Below are 21,123 nucleotides of genomic sequence, written 5' to 3'. Positions count from 1 at the left end.
CAGTTCTTCTTTTGCCCTCAATCTTTCCTAAAATTGGGCTCTTCTCCAGTGAGTCCTTCCTTCTCATTAGGTGACTAAATTATTTGAATTTCACCTTCAGGATCTGGCCTTTTAAAGAGCAGTCAGAGTTGATCTCCCCTAGGATTGACCAGTTTTATTGCTTTGCAGTCCAAAGGACTCGCAGAAGTCTTCTCCAACCTCATAGTTCAAAGGTCTTAATTCTTTGGCGCTCAGACTTCCTTATGGTCCAACATTCACAGCTATATATTACAACTGAGAAAACCATAACCTTGACTATTCACACTTTTGTTGGCAGGGTGAAGTCTCTGCTTTTTAGTATGCTGTCTAGAATTGTCATAACTTTCCTCACCAGGAGCAAACATCTTTTAATTTCTTGACTGTAGTCTCCATCTGCAGTGATCTTGGAGCCCAAGAAAATAAAACCTGTCACTACCCGTCTACCTTTCTTCTATTGGTGATATTTAAATGACCATCAGAATTCAAATAATCACTACAACTATCTTATTATAAAACAAAAAAGGAACAGCTTTGCAATGCAAGGCTGAAATAGTCTGCTTAATTAGTTATATATACATGTACTGATTAAAATGTATTATTCTAAAGGAAAATACTTTGCCCCAGATTAGTCATTTAAAAGAGATTGAATTAAATGGCTGCATTTGGCAATGGGCAATGCTGTAGGCTATAGTTCAATATCATAATGGTTTTCCTGTATTAATTTTCACTGTACATTATTGAACAATTTCTGTCATGCCAGATGCTGAGTTTAAACAAGACTGAAATTATGCAGGGATTTTTATTAGCACACAAAAAAGGAAGCATCACCTCTTACAATTATGAAGATGGATTTAGTCTTAGTGTAATTGCTCAAGATAGTGATGAAACCTCTTGTACAGAGATCTGCTGGAACATCTTTTGTTGTTCAGGTTTTGCTCTGCACAGCTTTTTCTCAAGTTGACATTATCTATCTATCTATCTATCTATCTATCTATCTATCTATCTATCTATCTATCTATCTATCTCTGTCTCTCTCTCCCCAACCATCTTTAATCCTACGTCTTAAAGATGGACAGTTGGATCCTAAAACAGGAGGTAACAGAGGAAGTCCTTGGAGAGGTGCAGCATACAAATCCAATGAATAAATAAATAAGTCATTTCCTATGAGCAATGAAACAAAACAGCAGCTCAGTGACAACAATGATAACCAGAAGCAAATGACATAGAAGATGTTCTGCATACTGGAATTTGGAAACAATTTTCATGCTTTCTAGGAAAAAGCAAACTCATTTGAAGTAGGCAAGATTGAGATACAGAAGTAGCAGGATTTTCAAGACTTGCTTCTTCTTATAGATTTTCAGGTCCAGCACAACATGCAACATGTTCATATTGGTGCAATATATATATATATGTCACATGTTTTTTTTGCTGAATTTGAAAATTAAGGGAGACTAGGATAGATCTATTTCGGCCTTATTTTGGCCTCATCAGCTAGCCATACCCACTGGGACTTGAACATGCAACCTTTGCCTTGTAAGGCAGAGAATTATGCTCTAGGCTACAGTATCCAATCCTTTCAGCACTGCACCAGGGAAGGGTTACATATTTTTGTGTCGAATCACCCTGGTGTATATGTACATATACATATACTGTATACACACACACACACATATTGAGAGAGAGAATGAGAGAGAGGGAGAGACAGGGAAAGGATGTGTGTTTATTAGTAAGATTTACTGGGTTAGGGATTTACTTTATTTTTCACTGTGAGTTATTGAGTTGTATTTGTGTTGGGGTGTGCGTGCACTAAGGGAGGCTTAGCTAATCTCATTGTACACATGTTGTGCATTGACAATAAAGGTTTGAACTGAACTATAGGGTAAAATAATAGAATCCTATAAGCCTGTCAGATAGTATTGCTCTGAATTTATTTCTCAAACTTTCTACTTTTTCAGGACTGAGTTGTCTTTTCTCTACTCTTAATAGTTTTTGTACTCTGCCCACTTTATAAGGTCAAATCTACTTTCTTTCATATTCTGTATTTCAGGGGAGCAAAAAGAGAACACTGTAAAAGATAAACAAGGCAATTTACAGCAAAATAAGTGCAGAGAACATGCCTGGGTTTGCAAAAAACCCTATTGTTCAGCTATTAGGAAGTGCTCTTGAAATGGTGGTCTGTCTTCAGCTCAAAAAATATGTATTTCCAAATTTTACAAAGTCCATTAACAAATATCATTTTTAGTAATCCACATAGGGATATATGATATTGCAAAGAACATCTGCATTATCACAATGTACATTGAACATCTAGGAAGCTCAATCACAATTGCAAATAATTCCAAAATCAATGGAAGACCATGGAAAAAAACAGTATAGGTTATAGTACACAAAAAGAATTAGAAAAAAAAATCTAGAAATGAAAAAATACACAAAGGGGTAATGTGTAAATTCATTGATAACTGCTGCAAAGAAGCTGGTAAGCCATTTCTTGTTTTTTGTTCATTGTTCTTGTTCCTTTCTCTTTTATTTATTATTTGCTTAACACTTTTTTCACTTTTATTTTCCTTCTTTAGAAGCATTTTCACTCAGTAAAGACATTTAATAAGATTAATAAAAAGGATGCAGATGGAAAAGTAATCTGTGGATAAAATAATGGCTGTGAAAAAGAGCTCATCTTCCAGCCCCTGGAACTGTCAACAATTATTTAAAATTTTCTTAGTGTTAAAGGTTTTGCAGTTGGTGAATGGGTGGCTCTGTGGGAATTCAGCTCAGTGATGCAGCCGATACACTGAAAACAATCCAAGAACCAAAGAAGATGTCAGAGACTGCTCTGGACCTGGAGATCAGCTGTGCATTTGCAGTGACAGCAATAAGCAGTGATGTGTGTTTGCCTGGAGATGCTGCCAATCAGCTGCTAGGCCCTAAGCTGCTGGCTGGTGGCATTGAATGCTTGTTCAGTTGTGGAAAAGGCATCTGCTATTGACTGTTTAGTGTTGGTAATGGCAGTGAGCCATCACTGACCTCAGATGTTGTATTGCTCAGGGGGGGGGGCAGGTACTAGAAAACAGAAGCCAGAGGAAGAGTCAGATTGGCAGCTGAGTTGAAGGTTAGCCTGAGTCCTGCAGCTTATATGGAATCCATAAACAGTGGCCATCTTAATCTCCCACACGTGGTATCACTGGGATTGCAAGAAAGTGGCCCATGAGTTATTTGTTCCTAGTGAAACCTTTTACATTGTGTCATTCTGCAGCATCAGAGGAGTATATAGGACACTGGGGGACAATTGAGACTTAACCTCCCTTGCTATGAAAGTATGGTGGCAATGTTCTCCTTAGATCACCTGAGGTCAAGCTTATAATTGGTATGGAGAGGCTTATATGAATGACCTGATAATCAAGGTGTATGTTGTGATATGTATGCTGATGAAAAACTGGCATGATCCGATTACCACTGACTGCAGAAGCAGATGTGAATAAAGCAGGGGTTCCCAACCAGAGGTGTGTGAGACAATATTCCCGGGGTGCAAAAACCTGGGTTTATAAGTTTCAAAATTATAGTGTATGTGTATAATTATATGCATATAGTTATTTTTAAGGGGTGGAAGAATATATCAGAAGAGTTCTAGTGGTACGGGATATAGAGAAGGTTTGGAACCCCTGGAATAAAGGATTCTGACTAGCTAGCTGGTCAGGGAGTGGCAGTTTAATATTTGAGAGTTGAATACAATATTTGGACCTGGGAAGAGATTACAGGGTTTTGACAAGTTGGTTTGAAACAGGGAAGGGGCATCTTCCAGCTCCTGGACGCATGATGTCTAAGATTTTCGGTGGTTCTGGGTTTAGGCTGCTGCTCCTGCTGATTAGTGCCAGGTTAGCTTGTAATACGTTCTTATCATGGATAAAAGTCTTACTGTGCATTACTGAGACTTTGATGAGCCCCAAGGGAGGGGCATATTCTCAGCAATGTGCCCACCTGTGGGAGAATCTGGCGCTGAGTTACTGGAAGGAGAAATAAAGAGAAAGAGCAGCCTTGAATCATTGCTATGCAGGAAGTGGCACAGAAAGGATCCTCCCTTGTGCATTTTGTGTTGTTGTTACTATGGAATAACACCCCCCCCAATGACTTGATCTTGCTTGCTTTATGAAGAGCTCTAAAGATCTGGCTGTCCCCCAGGTACTGTGTCAGGAGACTTTGAAAATCCACCATGAATCTACCACTGTGCCTCTGGCGCAGTGTCTTTTATCATATTTTAGTTTTTGTTCCTTTAAATTGTCTATACAGCCCTGACTCAAATGTCAAGCGGGCAGCTATCTAAGCAAAATGCATAAATAAGTAAACAAAACAACTGCTGATATACTGTATGACGATGACAACACGGTGACAGAAAAGGCAGAACAGCCTTGACTCAGTCTTGCAGAAGAGCTTCCATGTTCTACTAGGGCAACTGTGAAGAGAATGGGCAGGGCAAACAAACAAGCAAACAAACCGACCAAGCAAACCTTATATCTCCATCTGCTATTAGCCTGGCATCTTTCATTATTTGAAACAGAAAGGAAGAATTACAAAGAAAAGAGAGAAAAAAACCTAAGCAATGTAATGTACTAAGTATTAATATACTAAGTAATTTAGTTATGTACCGGTACCTTTTTTTCAATAAAATATATACAGTGATCCCTCGGGTATTGCGTTCCCAATCATTGCGAAACGGCTATATGGCGATTTTTGAACCCGGAAGTAAAAACACCATCTGCGCATGCGCGCCCTTTTTCCTATGGGCACGCATGCGTAGATGGCGCCGGGCAGATCAGCTGCTGGGCAGCTTCCCTGGGTCTTCCCCCTCTTGCTGGCGGGAGGGCGAGCGGCGGGCATCAGCGAGGAGTTTCCCCACCGCCCACGCAAACTCCTCGCTGCCGCTCGCCCGCCCTTCGCCCGCCCACGCCGTTCATTCTCACCGCTTCCCAGCTGAGTCCTGAAGTGAATTGGATTCAGGACTCAGCTGGGAAGCGGCGCGAGCGAGGGGCGCGAGCGAACGGCTTCTCCGCCGCCTGCCTGCCCGCACGCCCGCCGCTCGCCCGCCTTTCGCCCGCCCACGCCGTTTATTCTCGCCGCTTCCCAGCTGAGTCCTGAAGCGAATTGGCTTCAGGACTCAGCTGGGAAGCGGCGCGAGTGAGGGGCGCGAACGAATGGCTTCTCCGCCGCCTGCCTGCCCGCTCGCCCGCCGCTCGCCCGCCGCTCGCCCGCCCACGCCGTTCATTCTCACCGCTTCCCAGCTGAGTCCTGAAGCGAATTGGCTTCAGGACTCAGCTGGGAAGCGGCGCGAGCGAGGGGCGCGAGCGAACGGCTTCTCCGCTGCCTGCCTGCCCGGTTCTTATCTAGGAAAGTTCTTAAGTATAGGCGTTCTTAAGTAGAGGTACCACTGTAGTATCTATTTTCAAAAAGGAGAAATGAATAGTTCAGGTATTACAACCAATCAATCTAACTGATTGCTGGGAAAATTCTATAGAAGGCCATAAAAAGATTAATATGTAAGAATGAAGTATGTGATAATTACTTGAAGTTATAATGGATTTGTCAAAAATATTTTTTTCAGTCTATTTTATCTCAGTTTTGGACTCGTAATGTCCTTTGCCAATTATGGGCGTATTGTAGGCAGGATATATTTTGATTTTAGCAAAATGTTTGATAAAATGCCCCAAGTTACGCTGATTAGATGGCTAGCATGAACATTAACATAGCTGACTCAAAACTCATTCTCAAGTACTCATCCATGATTACTCATCAAACTGGAATGAGGCATTGTGTGAGGTGCCACAAAGTTCAGCCCTGAATCCCTACAAACCTACAGCTTCTTACAGAATTTAGCTGTGCTGCATTTAGCCAGTAAGTTGGGCTCTAGAGACTGTAAGCATTAAATATTCTAGTGCATTACTCAGAAGGAGAGGTCAAAATGAAATTACAAAAAATGTACTTGAGATTGTTCATCCTTATAACAGACTCAAACTCAACCCGGATAAGACGGAGTGGCTGTGGGTTTTGCCTCCCAAGGACAATTCCATCTGTCCATCCATCACCCTGGGGGGGGAATCACTAACCCCCTCAGAGAGGGTCCGCAACTTGGGCGTCCTCCTCGATCCACAGCTCACATTAGAGAAACATCTTTCAGCTGTGGCGAGGGGGGCGTTTGCCCAGGTTCGTCTGGTGCACCAGTTGCGGCCCTATTTGGACCGGGAGTCACTGCTCACAGTCACTCATGCCCTCATCACCTCGAGGCTCGACTACTGTAACGCTCTCTACATGGGGCTACCTTTGAAAAGTGTTCGGAAACTTCAGATCGTGCAGAATGCAGCTGCGAGAGCTATCATGGGCTTTCCTAAATTTGCCCATGTCACACCAACACTCCGCAGTCTGCATTGGTTGCCGATCAGTTTCCGGTCACAATTCAAAGTGTTGGTTATGACCTATAAAGCCCTTCATGGCACCGGACCAGAATATCTCCGGGACCGCCTTCTGCCGCACGCATCCCAGCGACCAATTAGGTCCCACAGAGTTGGCCTTCTCCGGGTCCCGTCAACTAAACAATGTCGTTTGGCGGGACCCAGGGGAAGAGCCTTCTCTGTGGCGGCCCCGACCCTTTGGAATCAACTCCCCCCAGATATCAGAGTTGCCCCCACCCTCCTAGCCTTTCGTAAGCTCCTTAAAACCCACCTCTGTCGTCAGGCATGGGGGAATTGACATGTTCCTTCCCCCTAGGCTTATAAAATTTGTGTATGGTATGCTAGTGTGTATGATTGGTTTTTAACTTGTGGTGTTCTTAAAATTAATTTAATATTGGATTTGTCTTGTATTGCTGTTGCTGTGAGCCGCCCCGAGTCTGCGGAGAGGGGCGGCATACAAATCTGATTAAACTTAAACTTAAACTTAAAACTATAAGATCATGGCTAGAAAAAATAATAATAAAATTTACACTGTATTTAAAGTCATGACTGAAAATATCATTGAATGTTCATAAAGATACTCTGTTTTCCCCAAAATAAGACATCCCCTTGATAATAAGCCTAATTGGTCTTTGAGTGCATGGCAATAAAGATTAAAAAATATAAGACAGGGTCTTATTTTTGGGGGAAAACAGTACTATGTATCTACCAGAATCATTTTAACCAAAGAATATTTTATCACAAAATCCTACAAGGTTTGTTCTAAGAATCTAATGTAATAGGTACTAATTCACAGAGAAATTATTTAATCTAAAAGAAAATGTGGTATAAAATAGGATGTTTGATTTTTTACCTTCATATTAGTAAAATATTTGTATTGTTTTATTTTGGATTTTTATGCAACATGACCAAAGGATATGTAGTTATCACTCAGATACTCATAAGTTGCAATGCAGTATCCTGCAAGATCCTGATCTTCAATAAACAAGGAACTTTCAGGACCTTGGATAGCTCTGAACAAAGCTTATGAAATACAGGTAGTGAGCCCAAAAGTTTTGTTCTAAGACACATTAAATGAGTTTTCCTCTATTTTAAGACCTTTCTTCCCACAGTTGTTAGGTGAATTAAACTTTGTTAAACTAGAACCATGGTTGTTAAGTGAATCTGGTTTTCTCATTGACTTTGCTTGTCATAAGGTCACAAAAGGGGATCACGTGACCCTGGGTGCTGCAGCATTCATAAATGTGAGTCTGTTTCCAAGTATCTGAATTTTGATCATGTGACCTTGGAGATGCTGCAAATGGTCTTAAGTGTGAAAAACTGTCATACATCACTTTCCCTACAACATTTTGCTGTTGTAATTTTGGACAGTCACTAAATGAGCTGTTGCAAATTGAGGACTGCTTGTATATCCTTTTTCCATAGTAGTGGTGTCTGCAGAGAGCCAGCTGAAACTGTCATAGGAGTCCTTCTGAATGTTGATACTGATTCTTTAAAAAACCATGTCTATTTCTTCAATGTTAGAGGGGGAAATGTTGGGACAGATTTGGGAGATGAGCCAGGAGAGGAAACACTCATAATTATGAATTTCAGTCCAGAGTTAAGAATCCTGTTAGGAATAATGTGCTGGGAGTGGTAATGAGTGCTCGTTTCAAAGTTGAATAGATTTTGCATCTTTAGAGACTGAGTCTCAAGAAAAATGACAACAAGATCCCAAACAAAGAAATGTTTTATTTTCATAGAATCTCCCAAATAAAGTAAGATAGATGTGGGGGTGGGTGGAATAATTACCCAGAGTAGCTGGCTATTGAGATGATTGGCATATACATTAAATGGTTTTTTAAAGTAAAATATCTAGAAGGCTTTTAAGTAAACTTTTATTGTATATCCTGAAAGCACTAATTTTTGTTAAACTATACAGATTACTTTTATGTATTATTGTAGTCTGATAGAAATGAAGATAATTGATTACAGTTTTTATAAACCTATTTTAGTAGTCTGTGATAGATTTAGTTACTTATATTATATTACAAAAGAATGGACAAAGTTAATTGAAACTCGTAGACTTCAGTGGAAACTAAACAAAAAAATGCAGATATATCTTGAACTTGATGTCTTAGTTTGAGAATTGTGATCATTTGAACACCTAAGTCTTTGTAAGAATGGTCATAATTTGTTTAATTGTGAGAAGTAGCAGGTTTCATAACAGATCTACTATGTATGCTGAATTTATTAGACCTCAGGAGGGATAGGGAGGAACAATATGTATACTGCCATTTGTCTTTTGTATGTCTGAAGTTTCCAGCACAGTAATACAGCTATTCATAAGTAGCCTTGATGTAATGACACTATTACCCAATATCAAGCATTTGGATGTCTAGAATACTTTGCAAATAAATCTGTATATAACTTTTCATCATTATGTGAGTTTAAGCTAGTTTTTTTTTTAAAAAAAACCTTTTTATTTCTTTGCAGGGAGCTTATCTTATCTAGTATTGATATTGATGCAACTGGAATGTGGGAGTGTGTGGTTAGCAATTCCTATGGAAGCATTTCTAAGCAAGTGGAAATTGTTGTACTAGAAACAGCTGCACCTTATTGCCCTGCTGAGAGAATAATTAACAATAAAGGCGATTTCAGGTAAGATTTTCTTTTAAAAAAATTATTTCAGTCATCAGATTATACTATTTTCCCCTTTATGGAAATGCTGCAGATTGCCTTTTCTGAACAGAAAGTTCTTCAGGTTGAGCAGCTGTATTAATATTAGTTAAATAAAACCAGATGATGCCATATTGGTTTCTTGGGTCCTGTTAGTTTTGAAAGCTTTATTTAAAGTTATGAATAGCAGGGATACAGTGAAGGAAACAAAAAAATAATAGTTTCTCTTCAACAGCACATCAAAATAAGCTATGGTTGGTTGGTTGCTAGTTTAATCTCTGTAAACCCAGCTTTGGACTTTTAAAACTATGGCTTATTGTGAGTTATTCAACTGCAGTTTATTTAAAAATGTATTGCAGTATACCAGTATACTCATTGCAGCATTTCATTGCAATGTACCAGTCCAGCTGATATATTATCCCAAAAGGCAAAATGACTAGTTAGTAAGCATTTTTCTATATAAGTTAAGCATGAAGCCTGTGTGAATTCTGAAGAAAATGTCAAGATACCTCTTTACCCTATATCCTTTGTCCCTTGGTAAAGAAAATAATTCTCCCAAAATAACATTATCATGACTGTCAAAATCTGCCTTTATTTTTAGGCACAATTTTGTTTCAGAAGCATTTTAAGAAGGTTGCAGTATATTCTTACCTGCTTCAGTGCCTTAGGAACAGATTTGGTTGGCTAATATGCACAGTTCCCCCCTCCAAAAAAAAAATGAAGCACATAAATCAAACTACTTTCTGCAACTGAAAGGATTAGTTGTGGCAAGAAATGTTGGTATTTCAAGTAACAGCTTCACAACCATGTAGATACTCACTTATGAATCTGAAAAATAAAAAATGAAAAAAACAATATGACATAATTTATAGTGCTTTGCTGTATGTAAAACCCATCAATTATAATCAAGACTTTGAGTGGGCATGCTTACTAGAGTTATATTTTGAATCCAGGCCATTTTAAAGAGCTATTGAGATGTATTGAGTTATATTATGGAACAAAATTTTGATCTTCATGAAGCAGACATTTTGGAATATCAAACTTAATCGTTGCTCATTCCAATATTAGATATATAAATCTGCTATTCAGCATCACTTACAGGCTTATAGATGGAAGAAGGATATTTCACGAACAGAGTTGAAAGCATACTGACAAGCAAAACAACATGGACATAATCAGAATTGGCCAATGAACATTTCTAGTTTGAGGAGAAGCTGAGTAATATTTTTAGAAGTGGAGGAGGGAGCCAAACATTCCAGAATATATTAAGAGCAAAATCAATTAAGAGCAGAAAATGTTGTTTTCTAGTAGAGAAAAAAAATCTCATTTAAAAATTCCTGAATAGTGGTTATAACTCCAGGAGTTGGGAATTGCTTTATTTGTGACTGGTAAAAAGAAAAAAAAGAGAGAGGAGACTAGAGGGAAAGGAATGTGGCCTGGAATCAAAACGAAAAGCTTTTGTTACTCTGCTTCCTAAATACGCTATCTCTTAAGTTCTGAATACCCCTCAAAGCTCATTATGCCCACAATAGACTCCAACATAGGCCTACAATCCCAAAATTAAATTTGAAAAATGACTGATACTTTGTTAGATATTTAGATTGCACAATTTTGTGATATTGAAGGACAGTATTTTAATGTACTCATATGACATTGAGAGTGTGATTGAAAATATTTAATGTGACTTGGAAGTTTCATGATTCCATTATTTAAAATGTATTTCTATTTTTTGACAACAGATATTCTAAGATTACATGATGATATCTGAAAAAACTTTTAAGCCCTAGAACGTTTGTCCCTTAACTTGTGCATATATACACTGCTCAAAAAAAAACAAAGGGGACACTTAAACAACACTATATAACTCCAAGTAAATCAAACTTATGTGAAATTAAACTGTCCACTTAGAAAGCAACGCTGATTGACAATCCATTTCACATGCTGTTGTGCACATTCAACTTTGTACACAACAAAGTATTCAATAAGAATATTTCATTCATTCAGATCTAGGATGTGTTATTTGAGTGTTCCCTTTATTTTTTGACCAGTATATAATTCAACTTACAATAATTCATTTTATGATCGTTCAAAGTTACAATGGCACTTATGACCAGTTTTCACATTTACAACCATTGCAGCATCCCCATGACCACCTGAACAAAATTCAGATGCTTTGCAAATGATTGATATTTATGACAATTGCAGTGCCTGCAAGGCATGTGGTCAGCTTCTGCAACCTTCTGACAAGTAAAGTCAACAAGGGAACCAGATTTGCTGAACAACTGTGTTACTAACTTAAGAGCTGCAGTGATTCAGTTAATAAGTGTGATAAAGAAAATGGGGCAAAATTCACTTAACAAATGTGTCACTCAGCAATGGAAATTTTAGACTCAATTGAGGTCCTAAGTCAAGGACTACCTGTATACTATACATGCATCGGCAGCAGACATATGCTCTGGGGCCCTTGAATCCCTTGGCCAAGGAATTCTGGCTGGTAGGGTCCTATGGCTCTTGCCCTTTGGAACATCTTACCCTTTCCCTCCCTGAGTAAGATTTGCTCCCACCCTTCTGGCCTTCCATAGCAGCCTGAAGACTGGTTTCTGCTGGTTGGCTTTGGGCCTTAACTTGGGAGCATCACACTGGAGGAGTTTGATATATTAAGAGAGGAGATCCCACCTACCACCTGCACATCCCACTCCCTTCCCCATCTTTTAATCGAAGTTTTAATCTTTCTCTGATTGCAAAACTATTTTGTTGTATGTAGAAATATTTATGTGTTACGTATTATAGCTTTTAAAGTTGTAAGCTGCCCAGATTCACCCAGGGATGAGATGAGTGTCATCAAATTTAATAAATAAAATAATAAAATAAACTTTGGGTAAGCCCCATAAAAATCTGAGAGGGCTACAACTTGCTGGTCCCTGCCCTACATTCTTCCAGGTGATTTTTTAAAATAAATCATTCTGGGATACTTACTAGCACATAAGAAAGCAGTAAAGCTTCTTTCTCCTAAGAGTAACATTGTGCCTGAAGGCACCTACTTTATTCTTTTCTGTTTGCTTTAGAAAACATGGCATCTTTTTTCCCCATTCATTTTTTAAAACTAAGGACCTCTGGCTAAAACTATGACTAAGGGCTAAAGAGAGTTAGACTAAAACTTTCAGGGTGATCAAGTAAAATATAATTAGTTGGAAAAGAAATCATATGGCCATTATTTTATCCTTAGGTGGGACAATTCAGTCCTTAAGCTGTATTTTACTTAGTGTTTTCATTTTCCACTTAAAAAACAAAACAAAGTAAAAATAGCCTTATTTCACCACAATAAGTAGTACAATAAATACATGTGAAAGGACCAGATGAGGTTTTGAAGAGGACAATCTTTGTTTTTCTTTGCAAAGTTCAAGACATGATTATCCCCAGGAACAAGCTACATTTCTATTCAGCACAAAAAACTGAGCAGCTCAACTTGAGGTGCTCTTTAATGAGTCAGTTTTAAAATATACCAAAATAAACTTATACTAAGAGCAACTTTAATTTACAATCCTTCCGCTCCATATCTGGTAAATGTGATCTTAAATAAAATAAATAAATAAAAGCGAAATAAATGTTCAGCTAAGATGAGAGGCCTTTTGCTGTTTCATTTTCTTTAAATAAAAAAAACCAAAGGATTCACATTTGTTTCATTATTGATCATCATTCAAACATTCTGCGCAAATTTAGTTTAGAAATACACATCAAAAGCATGCTGAGTCCATATATTCCTTTGGCATTTCAAAGTAATGAATTCAGAATTCTAGAGAATATCTTTGGAGCTGAAAGTTAACATTAACACCTGAAGCGTTTTTGAAAAAATTCTCTTTTTGGATGAGCTTCCCTGCCAATAATGTATCATGAAAATGTCTTTGAGGTTTTGATATTATGGCAAATATGTTGGAAGCAATCTATTACAAGCACAAAAGCAAACTAAGGGGGGGGGGGAAATCACCTTGTTTTAAAAAGAAAGTCGCATTAAATATAAAATGGAAAGGTTGACTGTTTTGAGCTGACAGGTCCAGGTGGTATGTGTAATTGAAATCTCGCTGCAAGGATTTGTAATGAAAGCTTCAGTGAACAAAAGCTATTATTATAAGATGATGGTTATGTTTGTTTTCCTTCTCCTTTCATTGTAAGATACTTTTAAGTGAGCAAAAATGTCTGTGTCCTGGTGTTTCCAAATCTTAAGCATCAGTACTCTAATACTGTGCATCTTGGGTAGGATTCTTGGGTAACAGGTGCAAGCTCATTAAAGAGATGTCCTATCTGAAACTTAGGGGAAATTTCTAACATTAAGAGCAATTAATTAATGGAAGAGCTTACCTGCTGGAGCTATGGGTGCTCTATTGCTAGAGGCTTTCAAGAAAAGATTGGAGATCCATTTGTCTGGGTGGTATAAAGATTGTTGCAGTAGGCAAGGGGTTGGACTTGAACAGGCCTGTCAAACTGGCGGCCCATGGACTGGATGCGTCACACATAGGCCATGCCCACCCTGGCTCTGCAAAGACAAAAAATGTCACGATATGTCATGATATGTCATGTGATCAACTTTGGTGCCTGTGGATTAGAAGATCTCCAAAGTCCCTTCCAGCCTTATGGTTTTAAGATAATTTCTAAACTTTCCCCAATTTGGTTGTCTTCAGATGAGTGGAAATGCTTACACTCAATATGCTGACAGTCCAAGCTACAATTATAGGGAGCTATAGTCCCAACATAAACTAGAACCAGAATCCTAAGACAATCCTTTAAATGCAGCTTGATTGTCTATTCCCTTGTTTGGAGTGACATAAGAAAAGTTCTTGTGTTGGATGGCTCAAAAATAGATTATGAAAGCAGGAGACCTCTTTCCATCTTAATGCCCACATAGAATCAGAATGAAAAAGGGAGTCTAGGGAAAGCCTTAAGTACTCCAATGTCGAAAGTTATTCCAAGAAAATAAATGTGTGGTTCAGGTCTCAATGACTTTTCAACAATTTGCAAGGATTTATTTATTTATTTATTTTATTACTTAGATTTGTATGCCGCCCCTCTCCGAAGACTCGGGGCGGCTCACAACATGTAAAAACAAATCATAAGCAATCAGACAAATTTAAAATATTTAAATATTTAAAAACCCCATATGCTAACAGACACACACACAGACATACCATGCATGGGCCAGCGGTGTGCTAATTATTCCCAAAGTATGGATTTCACCCCCCAGAATTCTCTATGACCATTATTGTGAACTCTAGGAATTGAAGTTCGCATAATTGACCATTGATTTAAGACATTGGTGTCAAACTCGATCACATCACATGACATCACATGATGCATCGCCACAGTTTTTGCCTTTGCAGAACTGGGGTGGGTGTGGCCTGCACATAATTTTATACACACTGACTTTTCTCTTCAGAATGTTTTATTTTAGTGGTTGTCACCTATAAAAAGTAAGACCACTGGTTTCCTTTGTGTAGTATTGCTTAGAAATGAAAATTCAATTTTGCCAATGTATTATATAAAATTATTTATCAAATATTTTCCTAAAGATGCTGATGACCTATAAAAATCCTACAAATTCCTAAAGACTGCCTAACTTTATCCAGTACTATTGGGACTACTAAATCTGACTTTGTCCAGTATTGTTGAGACTAATGAGAATTTGGGATTTTTCAGCCTAAAAACATGAAGCAAAGCCAGCCTATAAATGTTGAATCACTGTCTTGGGAGAAAAGAGTCAAGTTATAACCTCTCCCAACAAAGACAAAGCTTTGCCAATTTTAAGACCAAAAAATCTAGCCCTTTAATCGAAAAATAGAGCAATTAAAATTATTTCAAATTGACTGACCCATTATTGAATATAAAACAGGCAAGGAAATTGCTCTATGGATTCCAGTTCAAGACAGATGATATATTGCATTATTTATTGTAAGCATGGCCAACCTGTAGCCTTAGGGCCTAATTTTAAAAAATCCATGGCTAAGTACAGAAGCCTTTTGCAAGCAAACAATTCAGCCCTCAAGCAAAAACAACCTTCCTCTTTCTCAGAAGCTTTTCATGTGAAGAGAAAGGAAGGGGGAAATGAGAACATCAAAAACATTCTCACACAGAAGGTTGCAACAGAAGAAGGAAGAAGAAATGCTAGAAAGAAAATGGATACCTTTCCTTTCCCCTATATGTTTTAGTCTGACCTTGGCCACCATTTATTTCAGCTGTTCCCATCATTGGAAGTTTCCCTAAACAAATCTGTTTTTCTAAACAGAATACTGTTGTAGTAGTAATATAGGTTTTGATGGGGAAAAACTTGTCTGCTCCTATTTTACCTCAACAATCTCATGAATTCATGGAAATATGGGAGTGAACTTCAGGTTGGAACTTTATCTAATGTTAATGTATTAGTGTAGCATCGCAGTAGCTTATTTGTATTTTTTTCACAGGTGGCCTAAAACTGTGGCAGGTGTAACCGCTTACCATTCATGTTTTCAGCATTCCTTACGATCAGCCTCCTTTCTGAATGAGAAAGAAGAGTTAAAAGCATGGCGTCATTGTAACCGCACAGGTTGGTGGGGTGAAGAAAACTATTCCAAATGTCCTTATTCACAGGAAGTAACTCAGATCCTTCATGCCTTCAGTCAGGTAAATCATATTGTCATACATAGTATGTGTGTAAACATTACTAAGTTTTTAGCAAATTGCTGCAGAGAAAATCTTTGTAATATAGGCTATCTAACTATAGATAGCTATATATCCTAACTATATATCAAGAGTGAATTCTAAGCTATCCAAACATATAATATAACTCTAATTATATTGAACTATTCTATTTTTGGAATAAGAAAGCATAAATAGATTGTGACATTGATTCAAACATATTTCTCGTAGTATTATTCCTCATCTTTAATATTCATTTAAATAAAAGTATTGATGCTGAATCAGTATTCATGATGCTGATAAATGGTTTTGTCAGGGGAAAGTTGCTTGACAAAAAATTATTTAAGTTACAAGTATTGGACATTTTAAGTATTTTAAAACACAGTGTTCTGATTAGACAATTTAAATATTTTACAAGTTTGAATTGTTGTTTGCAAGTTTGAATTATACATCAATAATGTTCTAGAAAATAAAACGTTAATGTTTTAAATGTAGAAAATGGATTAAACTTTTAACTGATTTTTATCTTTTGGGATTATTTTTTTTTCCAGAGGCATCTAAATGTTACCAATGCACTTGAATTTTCCCATCAGCTAGCAGCTTTCACAAGAGATGCTGCCAAATTTGCAGCTAAAGAGGATGTTATCTATTTAGCTTACATGTTGGAAAAACTAATTCTATATATGGAAGAAATCAAAGACGTAAGACTCTTCTAACATCAAAATGATTTAACATTGGATTTAATTTAATGCCCAGTAATAATTTTTTTGTAAAGGGGTGAATCTTTTTAAAATAGTAATTCCAGCTTTTTATTCAAGAGGTTTGCATAAAGTATTTTAAAATTTGAATTATATAATATACAGGTAGTATTTGAGTTATGACCATTCATTCAACAATCATTCACAATTATAATGGCACTAAATTAGAGGGACTTCTGGGAAGTCCTTCAAGTTCCAGCAATATTAACACCTCTGTAGTCATTTGATGGCAATGGGAGTGCTCAGTGCCCAGTTCATGATTACAACATTGCAGTGAGCTGCAGTTTTGTGGTTCTAATTTCCAACATTTCCTACTAGCTTCTGACAAGCAAAGTAAGTGAGGAATCCTGCCAGCTGATCCTGTGTGAGCTCCTCCCTTAACAACCTATGAGGTCTTTATTTAAGAACAGCAACAGGAATTGCCAGATATGCCAGATTTCTAAATTATATCATGTAATGTTGCATGTTACAGCTGGGACAGTGAAGGGCTATCAAAAATTTTACTACCACACTGTGGGCATGGCTTATGCAGGATTGCCTTGAATTTTCTTTCAACATCTTTCAGTGCAAATTGGGTGTTCTGGCATGGAGCTCCATTTTTGCTACCCCACTGCGTCCCCCCGTCCCCCCCCCCCCCAATCTGGGCAGTAGCCTTCCCCTGAGCTGGGAACAGAGTTTCCAGTTCTAATTGCTTTTGTAGCCTGAGGATTACCTGTAGGTAAATAAATTATTACTCATTACAGAGTCTTCTATGACCATATGAGTTTAGGATTAAATTTGTTCTGCTGAGTATGTTCTTTTTAAAGTTAGTCTGACATATTTTCATTGCATTTCTAAAGAGCCTACTGTGGAGAAAATTAAATGCTTAATAAACCAAAATATTTTATGAATTATTTTCATTCAAATCAGGCACATCATGAGATCACAATTTTTTTGTCTTATTGTCAATGAGATACCTGATGGCAATGAGGTATCTGTTGAAATAGTTGAATAAAAATCTCATTGCAGTATTTTGGGCTGAGGATTCTTTTATGTTGAAATACTTTTTAAATTTTGTTTTGGCTTTATTACTTTCCTTCTACCTTTTTAGTTTGCAAAGTTGATCTTGGATGGAATAATTCAGCAAATATACCACTGAATGTGGAATCTTAGTGATTCAGAATTAAAACTTAAAACTTTCCAATGCAAATATTTTTATATTGATTATACTAGGATTTATGCTTCAAAGAGGTTAAGTTTTCTGAGGGTTCGTTCAATTTAACATTTTCCTAGACTCATGCCGTTCACTACTCTTTTCTGACAAGCTGAATGAAACTTCCTGTGGTTCTAACCTTGTCAAACTCATGTGAAACTGGAATTCATGCCAGTAAAATGTCTTAGGCTTTTTAATTCTCTGGGTAGCATAATGTTAAATGGCTTGGATTTTAAACATTTTCACAACGGTGTTTTAGATGTCAGCCAAACATAAGTAGCTAAATTAAATAAAATGTTTTACTGAGATGAAAGAGTCTGTGATCAGCATTTCCCCCGCTCCCCAAGGTATATTTCCTGACTAACAATGTGACTAGTCTCAAAAGCCCAATGCTTCCCAAATCCTCTTTAAGCCACCCTAGCAATAGTAATACCATGTTCATATTTAAATATATATATATATATACAGTGATCCCCCGGGTATCGCGATCCCGATCATTGCGAACGGCTATATGGCGATTTTTCAACCCGGAAGTCAAAACACCATCTGCGCATGCACGCCCTTTTTTTCTATGGCCACGCATGCGTAGATGGCGCCGGGCAGATCAGCTGCTGGGTGGCTTCCCTGGGTCTTCCCCCTCTTGCTGGTGGGAGGGCGAGCGGCGGGCATCAGCGAGGAGTTTCCCCACCGCCCACGCAAACTCCTCGCTGCCACTCGCCCGCCCTTCGCCCGCCCACGCCGTTCGCTCGCGCCGCTTCCCAGCTGAGTCCTGAAGTCAATTCGCTTCAGGACTCAGCTGGGAAGCGGCGCGAGCGAACGGCTTGTCCGCCGCCTGCCTGCCCGCTCGCCCGCCGCTCGCCCGCCGCTCGCCCGCCCTTCGCCCGCCCACGCCGTTCGCTCGCGCCGCTTCCCAGCTGAGTCCTGAAGCCAATTCGCTTCAGGACTCAGCTGGGAAGCGGCACGAGCGAACGGCGTGGGCGGGCGAGCGGCAGCGAGGAGTTTGCGTGGGCGGTGGGGAAACCCCAATCTTCGGCTCCTCGCTGCTGCGGCGGAAGTAAAAACACCATCTGCGCATGCGCAGATGGTGTTTTTACTTCCGCACCGCTACTTCGCGAAAAACCGATCATTGCGAGGGATCCTGGAACGGAACCCTCGCAATAATCGGGGGACCACTGTATATATATATATTCTGTATCGTTTATGTGACCCTTTTTGGTTGATACAGGTAGTCCTTCACTTACAACAGTTCATTTAGTGAAGGTTTATTTATTATATTATTTTATTTATTATATTTGTCAAACAAGCATAGAATTATAGTTTGTATTAACATAACAAAGTATAAAGAAGTGACAATAAAGATAATAGGACAGAAGGACAGGAACGGTAGACACAATAGTGCGCTTATGCACGTCTCTTACAGACTTCTTAGAAAAGGGGAGATGTCAACAGTAGATAATTTAAGGTTGAAGATCTTGGGGTTAGGGAAAGAAACAACAGAGTCTGGTAGTGAATTCCATGCATTGATCACTCTGTTGCTGAAGTCATATTTTCCGCAGTCAAGTTTGGAGTGATTTACATTTAGTTTGCATCTATTACATGCTCTTGCATTGTTGTTGAAGTTGAAGTAGTCACTAACAGGAAGGACTTTATGTTGTATAATCTTAACAACAGTTAAATGAGTTTGGATGTGACATACTTGTAGATTGTCTAACCATAGTATTTGAAGTCTGGAGGAGTAAGGTAGTTTGTTTCGAGAGGAGGAGTCCATATGTTTTTGCAGTGTAAGAGTTGTAGATTACAGGATAGTTTTTTCTGAAGCCAAATTGTTTGTTGGAAAGTAGGTTATTAGTTTCAAGATGGAGTGGATTGGTTAATGAATTGGAATGGATTGGTTAATGATTGATTCCATAACTTTGCAAGTGACACAATCCAATGAAATTGGTCGGTAATTTTCAACGTTACTGAGATCTTCCTTTTTGAAGATAGAGATGACTGTGGCTAGTGACCATAGTTTAGGTAAGGAGCTGGTTCTGAAGGATTTATTAAAAATTATGCTTAGAGGTTCAGCTAAGGTAGAGGAGAGATTTTTAAAGAAGTAAGTACATAGACCATCGGGTCCAATTGATAGAGATGGATTTAAGTGGCGTAATGACTTTCTAAAGTTTTCTTCAGTAAAATCCATTTGTGTTAGATCATTGAAGTTGATTGAGATGTGACTAGGAAATGATGGACAAGATCCATTACTGTTAACAAAGACTGAGCTGAAGAATGTGTTAAAGAGGTTTGCTTTAAAAGTCTCATCATTGTAGTCTTTATCATTTGGTCCTTTAAGAGGAGCTATGGATCTGGAGTCTTTGAGTTTGTTGTTTACAAAATTATAGAATACACAAGTGGACTTTGTACATAGGTTTTCTTCTTGATTGATGGGATAATTAATACATTCAGTCTTAACTTGGTGACATAATTTTTTATAACGGCTTTTAAAGTTTGAAACATAGCTTGTTTTGTTTTTATTCCAAAGAAGTGGGTTTTTTTAATTGAAGCTTTCTTATTTTTATGGGTAATTTATTTTTCTTAGTTTTGGTGGAAATTATAGATACATATAATTTAATGGCTCTTTGGATTTCAGATAAAAATATATTGTAATAGCCTTCAGTTGTGATACAGTCGGAGAATATAGCATGCCAATAAAGATATGAAGGTTCATAGTTACAGTGGCACCGAAAAATGTGATTTGCAACATCCCCATGGTTACGTGATTTACATTTGCTTACTTGACAGCTGGTTCATATTTATGATGATTGCAGTGTCTCAGGGTTGTGTGATTCTCTTTTGCCACCTTTTGACAAGCAAAGTCAGTGGGGAAGCCAAATTCACTTAACAACTGTGTTAATAACTTAACAGTTACAGTAATTCACTTAAAAATGTGGAAAGAATGGTCATAAAATGTGGCCAAACTCACAACAAATTTCTCACTTAATAACATAAAATTGGCTCAATTGTGGTTGTAAGTCATGGACTACCTGTGGTTTGCTTTTTGTTGTGTCAAATTGTTGTGTTGGGTGGTCTGATAAAGCCAGTAGTGGGGGGGGGGGGGGATAAATAAAATAAAAGTGGAAAGCCATTGGAGCACTTGGATTGTTCTACTTCATAGTCTTGAATTGATTCATTAAGAGACTCTGTGTGTGTGACTGATCTTTTCTCTGCTCCGGGATGTTTCTTACATTGTCAACCTATAAGCACAAATGGACGTAATACATGATGATGGTCAAGTGTTGCAATAGGTTGTGTTTCACAGTTTACAATATGAACTGGGATAATAATTCATATGCTCCAACAATCAGGGAACTTGTGGGATAATTAACTGAAGACCACTTCAAACATATATCCCCAACTCATT

At 38.1% G+C, this 21,123-nt stretch overlaps 1 protein-coding gene across 1 annotated transcript in view; it reads left to right on the top strand.

The window, feature by feature from the left end:
• The window catches only part of ADGRA1 (adhesion G protein-coupled receptor A1), a 549,068-nt gene that overhangs the window by 255,718 nt on the left and 272,227 nt on the right, over window positions 1-21,123 (top strand). The window contains exons 8-10 of the mRNA XM_070752445.1: window positions 8,928-9,092; window positions 15,560-15,758; window positions 16,325-16,474. Of these exons, the coding sequence (XP_070608546.1) occupies window positions 8,928-9,092; window positions 15,560-15,758; window positions 16,325-16,474 (514 nt within the window). The remainder of the gene's footprint in view (window positions 1-8,927; window positions 9,093-15,559; window positions 15,759-16,324; window positions 16,475-21,123) is intronic.

This window comes from Erythrolamprus reginae, chromosome 5, assembly GCF_031021105.1.
Source record: "Erythrolamprus reginae isolate rEryReg1 chromosome 5, rEryReg1.hap1, whole genome shotgun sequence".
Lineage (NCBI taxonomy): Eukaryota > Metazoa > Chordata > Lepidosauria > Squamata > Dipsadidae > Erythrolamprus > Erythrolamprus reginae.
This window is presented reverse-complemented; position numbering and strand designations above follow the sequence as displayed.